Source organism: Corvus brachyrhynchos, unplaced genomic scaffold (assembly GCF_000691975.1).
Source record: "Corvus brachyrhynchos isolate BGI_N302 unplaced genomic scaffold, ASM69197v1 scaffold216, whole genome shotgun sequence".
In the NCBI taxonomy this organism is placed as follows: Eukaryota; Metazoa; Chordata; class Aves; order Passeriformes; family Corvidae; genus Corvus; species Corvus brachyrhynchos.
Window position 1 is genome coordinate 683,807 of NW_008238443.1, and position 10,672 is coordinate 694,478.

The 10,672-nt window shown below is 43.1% G+C and overlaps 1 protein-coding gene across 1 annotated transcript; it reads left to right on the forward strand.

Annotated features, from left to right (window-relative positions):
- Positions 1–698: 698 nt before the first annotated feature.
- RFESD (Rieske Fe-S domain containing) lies at positions 699–3,143 on the forward strand. Its single transcript, XM_008635554.2, has 4 exons — positions 699–1,548; positions 2,340–2,520; positions 2,611–2,645; positions 2,848–3,143. Exons 1-4 carry the CDS (start codon positions 1,471–1,473, stop codon positions 3,139–3,141), a joined length of 588 nt encoding a protein of 195 aa, XP_008633776.1. The 5' UTR covers positions 699–1,470; the 3' UTR covers positions 3,142–3,143.
- Positions 3,144–10,672: the final 7,529 nt, after the last annotated feature.

The window sequence follows — 10,672 nt, forward strand, 5'->3', positions numbered from 1 at the left end:
AATAGCAAAAATTATTCAGAGCAGGGTGCAGCAAGGAATTGCCACAATTCACAAATTCAGCTCTGTTTCCAGCTGGAGAGGGAACCCTTCCGCTGCTCTCAAACCTCTTTGTCGTTCCCACCAGGTGGCACTTGGCAGCAGGGACAACTCTATGCGTGCTGTCTTCTGTGACTCAGAAAATATTAAAAGCAGAAAAACTTTTAAGAAAATATCTGAAAAAAGCTGTTAGAAGGCTATCTTACTGTGTATATGCGTTGAAATAACCTTTCCTCTTGCTGCCTGAAGTGTGCTCACTTCCTCGACTTGGTGCTGCTCCGGTAGCTCGGGATTCTGCTATGGAACTTGTGAGGTGCTGATGTGACCCATTTCCGCTTATCTAAGGGAATAAAGTTGCCTTGAGGGCTTTCTTTTGGAGGGCCCCTGATGTGCCAAGGTAGTCCTTAGTCCACACTTGTTTGTAGATAAGAGTGTAAGTATCAGCTGTGAAAGAAAGCTGTTGGCTACTGATTGCTTGCACAGTTTAAGCCATTCAGGGTCCACGATGTGCTGATGGTCTCAGTCAGGCTTCAGAATGGGAGCCTGGATAATTTATGTGCGAAAAATCCAAGCTGACCGTAAAATGTCATGGCTAAATGAGCTGGAGGTTAGGTGACAAGTGTTACTCTGATACCGGTTGGGACACACACATATACATGTATGTGTACAAATACCTGTGTGTGCGTGTGCTTCTGTTTCTATAGATGTATTTATACACACACGGGTTTTTAGAGGTGTGTTAATAAAAGCATTTTTAACTACAGACTTCTGCATTTTAGTATCTTTGCCAATGTGGAAAGTTTATAGGGAGAGTCAGCCAAAACGTGATGGCAAAATTTGGGGATTTCCTACTCTGGTTCTTGAGGTTAGTTTGCTTATCTCCTAAAAAGACTAAGTGTAAATGCCTGAGTGGATCGCCCTGTGAGTCTGGCAGTGACGTTTCTCTTTCTGGGTAAGACTGGGTGGTAGTTCCTTGAACTGGAAAGCAGGGAGTTGGTCTTAGCAGTTGGTCATGTGCAGATCAGTTAACAACTGGTCTTGGAAATGCCACACTGTCACTTAAACCAGTCTTCCCAGCGCAGTGGTTTATGAGGAAGCACGCAGTTGCTGATCCTGAGGACACGCCACGTAACCTGTGACTGAGCAGGATTTTGGGAGCAGGCAGCACTGGCGTGGGCTCACGGTGAGGAGAGCAGCAGGAGGAACTGGAAGCTCTGCTCTTCTGTTATCAGGCCAGCTCCAGCGTGTCCCCGGTTCTTATCAGCCCTGGCAGAGCCGGTTTCTGACGCGCTGGGCCTCCACACGTCCTGCTGTAGGGTGCTGTTGGGGCTGGCCCCGTTGCCTCCTGCTTGCACTTAAAGAGGGGCTGCGAAGCACCTTGTGACATATGGGAGCAAGGCAGGGCAGTGCTGATAGACACCGTGAAGAGAGGGGATGCTGGACCTCATCATCCTCAGCCTCCACTACTTCATCTGCTTTCTCATCTCTGTTGCAATCTGGTGTGGACCAAAGGTACAGTGCAGCTCTCTGTGGCTCTGCACACCCCTGCAGCCAGGGAGACAGAGAGATCCCCCCCACCCAGCCCACGGTTCCCCTTTCTGTGTTTATAAAGACCTGTTTCAGCCTTATTTTTCTAAGGAAGTGAGGTTGTACTGGGAATTGAGGAAGAGCTGGAACACAGTGGCTAATTGTAAGTAAATTTAATGGGAAGGTTGCTTTTGTGATAAAACTGCTTATATTCTCTGTTGTGAGAGGGAGAGTCCGTTATATGTTTGAAATATGTAAGAGGAGGGAAGGAAAGGCAGGCACATTTGCTAAAAATGTCAGGCTGAATACAGCTTCTTAATAAATAATATTTTCTCCCCTTCACAGAATAATTTTTTATTGACTTAAATCACTTTATATTTCTAGCCATAATATTATGTGAAGAGTATCGGATTTGCATGTAAATGCTACCCATTGAGTACCTGAATTGTACAGTATTTTACATTTGCCATACTTGTATTTATTTGCACATGGGTTTTGAGGGGTGAAGGTGGTTTAGGTGCAGAGTAAATGAAAAGTGATTGAGAGTTTATCTTGCCTCAGCCTCAGGTATCAGGTTTCCGACAGCTGGTTTTCCTTGTCCTGATAGTTCTGTTAGAGAATATGCTGAGTGAACTTTATCACCAAGCTCTTGTGCTTTTCTACATCTGCACACTGATAGTCTTTCACTGAAACTTTTTCTCGCTCTGCCCACAGAAATCCAAATGTGAACTGCTTTATAAGTGACTTTTTCATTTGTTTGTACTGTGTGTTTTAAGGATGTGGATCGGCACAGCTCAAGTGCAGGAGGAGCTGAGGCGGAGCCAGATGGCCTTGTATTCATTGGCAAGGAAGAGGACATAAAGAAGTCCCAAAGAATAACAGCCAAAGTCGATGGCAGAGAAATTGTTGTTTTCTACCATGAGGGGAAATTTCATGCTCTGGACTCTCGCTGCTACCGTAAGATATTTGCCTGTGTGATCTCAGTGTTGCTAGAGTTAAGCATGAAGTGTGCTGCATAAATTAATATGGTGTTCTGCCATGTTTCAGATGAAGGAGGCCCTTTATGTCAAGGAGAAATAGAGGTATGTAAGCAAAATAAAAATAATGCAGAGGCATAGAGTCATATGGAAGCTCTAATGGATTTTTTCTAATGCCTTTATCTGAACATAATATTGAAAAAACCCAGTCATATACACATAATAGCAGACAGTCATACAGCCAAATTACCAAACATACATTTTGTCCTAGAAGATGACTTGCTATCTTTTCTTCTTCTTCCTGCAGGATATCGATGGACAAGCATGTATTGTTTGTCCTTGGCATAAGTTTAAAATTACCTTGGAAACAGGAGAAGGATTGTATGAAGGAATAAATCCTCTGGAGCCATCACTAACACCAAAGTGGCAATCAAAAGGAGTAAAACAAAGGATTCATAAGGTCACAATAGACAATGGAAACGTTTATGTGAATCCTCCAGATCTGTCTGTGAGCTTTGACTCTGATTATTATGCTGACAAGTACAAAATTGGTGGTGAATTAGCTATGGGAAAACAAAGTCACTCAGAAGCCGCGGAGTAGGTCACAGCCAAAAAGCAGAATCCCGGGGAATGCTCCAATGAAGAACATTTGTTGGGAAATAAAAATGTACTGTGCCATGAAGGTTGTCTCCAAATTATATTCCAGCGTTAATGTTATGTTAAAGCATCAAAATACATGGAAATGAGAAAGATAAGCAGCCCTGCATTGCCAGAAATGTGACTGATCTTGTGCTGAGGACATTTTTTTCACTTGCATTTCAAAAAAGACTTAATTACAGCAGAGTGCCTCATAATATTTGATATTTTGCTAGAACTATTTTAAATTTTAAGAGGGGATATTGTATATTACAGTTTCTAAAACTTACTATGTAATTTAAGGTAGATAGTCAGGTGGAAAGGTTATCTTTATATGCTTAACAGTTTATACTTCTAATGCCTTTGGTAAAAATTGCATGGGAATTTTTAACTTTTGAAGTACTTGTGTGATCTCTAGGTGTTTATTAAGTGCCACAAAGGGAAGCACAGAATTTCAGCATATTTTGGTGCACTCCTTTGTGCCTATTTGTGCGTTGCTACCTTGAGTACATAGAGCCATTTATTTTCCTTCTCCTCACTGAACTCTTGTTAGTTCATTGAATAATGTGGCAAGGATTTGTTATGTATAGCTTGTTCTTCCTGATTCTGTTGGTTAGAGGGAGCTGTTTGGTGTCATATGTGATGTAGTAGCCCTTGTTTGTTTTATTTTTTTATTTATTGTAACCATATTTTTATTCATTCATTTGAAAAAAAATCATGCTTTCTGTGTAGAGGCAAAAGTTGTGTTTTTCTGTGTGTGTTCACTGTACAATATCAGACCTGCCCCAAAAACCCCTTCCAAAGAAGTTTCTCTCTGAGTTCTGCTGCCCTCCGGGACATGGTAGGCTCTTCTGTTAAGCCTGTGGAGCATCACGGAATCATTGAGGCTGGGAAACACCTCTAAGACCATCAAGTGCAATGGTTAAATCAGCCCTGCCAAGCCCACCACTAAACCATGTTCCCAAATGCCACACACATCCCTTAAATACACCATCCTGCATTGCTGCAATTCTTCAGCATGTTTTTTTGTGTGTGTGTGATGTGTTGGCTTTTTGCAAAGTTCATTAATAGTCAGGTTCAGTTTTAAATGCCTGCTCTTCAGCTTGAAGTTTCTCTTGTGTGTGCAGCAGGCTGGCTTGCTTTTAATGTATGTCACGGGCAACTAGGCCTGTGCCAACACAGTTGTTCATACAAAGGTGTTTAGAAGTAGTGAGGCAGAGGGAAGAATCAAAGGAAAATTTGTGCCCCATTGATCACAATGAAAAAAAGCAAAGCACACAACAAATTAATTTCACCACATCGAAATTGAGAGAACCACCTCTGATCATGCCTCCTTGACATGATTTTTGTGGTTGACAGGGGAAAAGCATATTGAAAGTGCTTTTGAGCTGACCTATCTCAGTTTTGTATTTTATATGAACTACAGCACAGAAACGCTTCTGTTGCTTCCTCCTCCTCCTCCTCCTCCTCTTCCTCCTCTCCCTGACCACTCAGCCAGTGCCAATGACCAGATGCAAATGCCTGCCTTCTGTTAAATGAATCACATCTTGATTATCTGCTAGAAAATGCTGTTATGTACTGACCAATTCTGTGATTTGTTGGGGGTTTTTTATTACTATTTGTTTGTTTGCTTTAAAATGAATATGTCATCTTCTCCTCTTGAAGCCACAGGGTAGACAGCAGGAAGGTAGGGCAGGTACCTTCCTGCTGTCTACCCCAGATGATGCCCCAAGGGGCTTGGGTGGCATGAGGGGGATGGAGAATTGCTGCCCTTCCCTCCCTCCTCACCCAACCACCTGCACCTGCGATTAAACTTGACCACAGACATCGTGTCCTAGTGAAAGACACGGATCATATAAAAGGAGGGTATTGAATCACCCCAAACCAGGCGAAGAGACACTGCAGAGACAGAGTCAGAGAAGCGGGTATTTGCTTTATTCGGCACTGGGTGCGTGGGGGATCGTTCCTCCGAACACACACGGCACTTGCTACAACACAGTATTAGGGGTCAGATTCATGAATATTCATCAGGTTCCTAGGGATAGAAGGGGTTATACAAATTAGTTCTCGGAAGTCATTAATATCATTAGCGTATGTGTCACACGTGCGGTGTACCCTAGTGGTCTCACTGGGGAAGGCTCCTCTTTTTCCTCCGGGGTCTTTCTGATGAATATCAGTATCTTCATCACAATGCACTTTTCACCTTTCTTTCTGAGGCATGCATAGTCCTTTATAGAATGATTCAGCGGTTTCTGTCTTGGATTCAAGTAAATTCTTGTTCCTCTTATCTGGACAAGATTGAGTCCTGCTTTTTAGGTTTTGATCAACATTTGCTGTCTCCCAATACTTAACTGCGCTTACATGAGTTAACTATTGATCATTTTTATCAGTATTGAAAGATCTTCAGCTACGCCTGCATTGGCTCATGGATTGTTGAGATGGTATTTTTTAATGACATTTTTTGAAGCAGTGCATTACTAGAAATTGACTCTTTAAATTAGTAAATATGCAGTTCAGTTTAAGAAAGTACCAACTCTGAACAAAATGCTATTGACTGTATGACATTTAGAAGCATGCTGGTAACAGGAAGTTCGGTTTGAAAGCTTCATGGACATGTTCATACCAGTGGAAGAGTGCTCATGATTTTGCAGAATTGCCTTTACTGGCTAAAATTCAGAAAAGTGTTTATTCATGGGCTTACTCTTAATCATATGGAATAAATGCAACTGCATGTCCAGGCATAGGTAAATCCTTTTTCTTCAATACTTCTCGGGTGTAGTAACTATCTGCAAGCTTTTATGGTTGCTTTACCTTTTTTTTTTTTTTTTTAAAGTGTTCTTTCCCAGGAGGATTGCTTTAATTTAACATCTAAAGCTTGCCCACTTGATTTCATTCCCCTCAATTTTCCTGTTGATGATCACAGGAAGAACTGAGAATTATTAACTTAGGCAGCCATGAACAAAGCCAGGAAGGTTGGTGGGCCATTAGTTTTTCATTTAATTTTCCTCTTTTTCTTTTTTCTTTTTTTCCCTTTTTCCTTTTTTTCCTTTTTTCTTTTCCCTCCCTTTTTAAATATTATTTTTGACAGCAAAGAACAAAGCCTTCAGTAAGTTAGTCACTTCCTTTAAGAAAAATACGTGCACTATTCTGAGCTTTGAAGTGCTAGACTACGCACCTAATTTGAAAATAGTTTAAATATTTAATGTCCTATATTTGAACATTCTGAGTCTTTTCTTTCCAGCGCTTTCTAGGTCCCCAGCTATACCAGTAAGAGTGCATGAAGACATGGAAAGCACAGGTGTTTTCCTGAAAGGGAACCAGTCAGGAGATTTTTCGTGAGGGACAGAGGGGGGAATGCGGGGGGATCCCAGATGTGCTGGGAGGGCAGCGCCAAAGCTGGATGAGGAGTGCCCATACAGGAAAAAAAGAGGAGGTGTTGATCCTCACAAGGGAAGGAAACTTAGGTGGGGAAAACCAGGAAAAGCAGCAAAAGGCACCTTTGGGAGCAAGGACGTTGGAGCAGGGTGGGGGAACCGAGAGCCGTCCAGGGTAGCCCTGGAGAGGCTGGAGTGAGGCTGGAACGTGGCTGTTCACAGTCAGGGACTCACAGCGGGACGGGGACAGAGGCGAGGAGTGGTTAAGATGCTAAGGTGGCATTTAAGGGACAGTAAAGAGACAGAAGGAATGAGTAGCTGCGGGCAAGAGGTCAGTGAGTCAGTGGCTGGATAATTACCGCTTCCTAGAGGGGTGTGTTAATGACAACCAAATCATTCTGGAGGAGTGTTTTTTTGTCTAGGGGGGGAGGTTTGGTTTAATTTGACAAATGAAAAAACACCATCTGGTTTTTTTTCATCACAGATCAGTCAGGCAGGCAGCAGAGAAATAAATTTTATTCTTTGGAATGAAAATTTTCGTGATGATTCTGCAAGACTTTCAGGCTCTGTAATAAGCAAGCAGCTTGAAGACAATCAATAAGTTATGTTTATACTATCATGGAAACATCTTTTCAAGAAAGACAAGTGAAGACTATGTAGCAGTTTGAAACGCAGCGTGAGCCTTTACCTGATGTGCCTGCACTGCAAACCTTGATTAGAGAGTAGTGACTGTAAGGCTGGGCGCTGTCCCTTTCCTTCTCTTTGTAGTACCTTGTTGAGCAATGTTCCCCGGCTGCACTCAGTGCTGCACGCTAAGTTAAGGATCCCTTCAATGTAAAACCTGCTATTAAGTTGGGACTGAGAAGTTCATTACTGAGGATGTTTCTTGGACAAGAGCAGTCTTTGCAGGATGGCAGAACACAGGGAGAAAAAAATGTGCATTCTGTAGGAAAATAATTTTTAAAACCACCTTTCTCTGTTGAAGACCTTTTCAATGGCTTTGTACAGTTCCTAATTTCATACTTAATATTGGAATGAAATCAGTTCTGAATTTTGCATCTCTGGTTTCTGAAATGATCAGAAGTATCTCACGTGGTTCTCTTGCTGGTGGTACCAATATGGACTGTTAAAGTCAGCATTCACCAACACCCATCACTCTGCCTCATTGGCTTGGCAGCTGCTTTCCAAGGTTTCTGGGGGAAGCAGGGGCCAGGGAATGGAAATAATCTCAATGGAGAGGTACTTCAGCCTCTGTGTGTGTGTGGGAAGGCTGCCCTTTGCTGGCAGAGCTGTGGGAGAGCTGCTGCCACAGCAGATCCGACCGCTGGGGTCTTCCCCACCACGGCTGCACCTGAGGTATCTGGGGTCTGTTGTTTTCTGCTGGGCCAGCAAATTCAGCCAGCTCCATCAGCAGGCGAACAGGTACCATGCTGAGGGAGGCAGGAGGAGTCAGTGAGGCTTAAGGGGGTGTGATAAATTGGGTCAGTTCTTTGAACTCTATTCTGCAAATGCTCTTTTTGATGTGGCATTTATTGATGCAAACCTATGGATTTCATTAAGTGAATTTTTTAGTTGAATGAAGAGTTGAGCACAGTTTGCTGCCATCTATAAATTACTGAAGTAGATTAAAAATGAAAGTGACAGTTTTGCCTGTAGGTAAAAAACCTGGAAAATCAGTGCAGATGTCCTAATTAGCCCATCTGTGACTCTTCCTCCATGAGACGAAGAGAGGTCCCTGACAAGCAGTAGCTGTGATGCTTGAACAGTGGAATTGTTCCCCTGAGAGATGTCAGAGAAGGATGGTTTGTTGTTGCAAACCATAGTAGTTAGAAATCCAAGGCTTATGAATGAAAGACTACTCCAGAAATAATTATTCTACTTGAAAGTAAAATGTGTTATTAAAACCAACAAATGAAAAGTTATAATTAATTTAACTCTTCAAATTACAATTAATTTTTGCATCAGCTGTGTTTGACTAAGGACCCAGATAATGAAGAGATTACAAGTAAAGGTGATCCCTCTTCATTAAGGCAGTCATTATAGTGGAAAAAGTGGTAAAGCTTTTACTCCTACTGAAGTAGGTCTGTAGCACCTGAAAGTTTTCTGATATTTTTAATGTATATATGTGAGTTTAATAAGAGGTTTCACCTCTGCACACAAATGTCCTGCCTTTATTTCCATTAACATCCAAGACTCATATTCAAGGAAAAACTATAGGTCTTTTATTAGAGTGTGTGCTGAACATATCCCCTCCCCCACACCCCACCCCCTCCAAAAATGCAAAACTTCATGTTTATTTGGCACAGATTGCTCCAGGAAAGACTGAATAATTGTGTATCTTTGTTTTGCCCCAGGAAAGCACAGAAGAGTAGTGAAGTGATGGCCTCTCACATTCATTGTAAGGCCTTGGGTATTCCTGGCGCAGCACTGGCTCAGCACCCAGGAGACCAGCACAGTCACCCGCATTTGAAAAGCCATGGATGCTCAGGATCAGCAGCACTTCCCTGGAGGCTGTGTCACCTTGCAGTGCTCATGGTATTTTTCATGAGACTCAGCACTGAAAGAATACCTGAAGCTAATAATAAGTTTGGAGGTGCAGGTGTTCACAGTAGTTTTCATTATCAATTTTCTTGTGCTAAGCAGAATGAAGATTTGATGTCAACTACATGGATATGCAAGGTTCTGCACCTGGGTCAGAGTAATGCCAAGCACACAGGCAGGGCAGAGAGAATGGTGGAGAGCAGCCCTGAGGAGAAGCACATGGGGTGTTGGTGGACGAGAAGCTCGAGATGAGCTGGCAATGAACTTGGACGGGCCAGAAAGCCAAAAATGTCCTGGAGCAGCAAAAGCAGGCCAAGGGAGGTGATTCTGCATCTCCACTTGGGTGAGACCCTGCCTGCAGAGCTGCATCCATCTCTGGGGTGCCACTATAGAGGGATGTGGACCTGTGAGTCCAGGGAAGGCCATGAAGATGATCTGAGGCTGGAACACCTCTGCTATGGAGACAGGCTGACAGAGTTGGGGTTGTTCAGCCTGGAGAACAAAAGTTTCTGGGGAGACATTAGAGCCCTTTCCACTCAGTAAAGGTACTCCAAGAGAGCTGGAGAGGGTCTTTTGACAAGGGCCTGCAGTGACAGGACAAGGGGAATTGGTTCAAACTGACAGGGGGCAGGTTTAGATTAGGCATTGGGAAGAAATTCTTCCCTGTGAGGCTGGTGAGGCCCTGCCACAGGTTGCCCAGAGAAGCTGTGGCTGCCCCATCCCTGAAAATGTTCAAGACCAGGATGGACGCGGCTTTGTTTGAGCAGGTCTAGTGGGTGACATCCCTGCCCATGGCAGAGGTGTTGGAATCAGAGCCCCTTTAAATGTCCCTTTCAACCCAAACCATTCTGTGATGTTATGATTTTATATGATGTGGTACTCTGGTTAGTTTTTCCATTGCTTTTTAATAGCTGATAGCTGTGAAATTGAAGCAGAAATAACCATTTGAAATGTTTCCTAGTTTTGCTATGGAGTATTATTCCTCTGTTAAAAAAAGTGAAAACACTGGAAATGAAACAATAAAAGATACCAAATGTGGTTTTGGCATTTACCCAAACACTCTCCCCGTATCTCCCTAGTGAAAAAAGGAAACAAGAAACAACCCAAAATTTCCCTTGGCCTAAAGAAAATAAATCAGACTTCTCGTCTTTTGAAGTTCAAATGGGACAAAAACAGAGCTGTTCTAAACTCCCTTCCTGAGATGACAGATAAATGAAGCACATGGTGGCTTCCCCTTGCTCAGGGCAGCAGTTTTGCTCTCCCACGGTGGTGACAGGCTGTCCTGTGACTGCAGCTGTGCCATACTTACCCTCTCCTTACCTGTATAAAGCAGTTTGTCAGAAAGCTCCCAAGCTCTCCCTGTACCTGGCTCTGCAGAACTCGCCCCAGAGAGGGTGTGGCTCAGTCCAGTAAGTGTCAGATTTGGTTGACAGCCTGTGTCTAGAGGGTTTTTAGTCAGCAGGTTCAGCTGGAAACACAGGTTTGGAGTCTTTGGCCTTGCAGAATGCACAATAACAAAGGAACAAAGTACCTACGGAGACATGTTATGGGGTTTTATCTGTACTCTGTACAGAAGTGAGT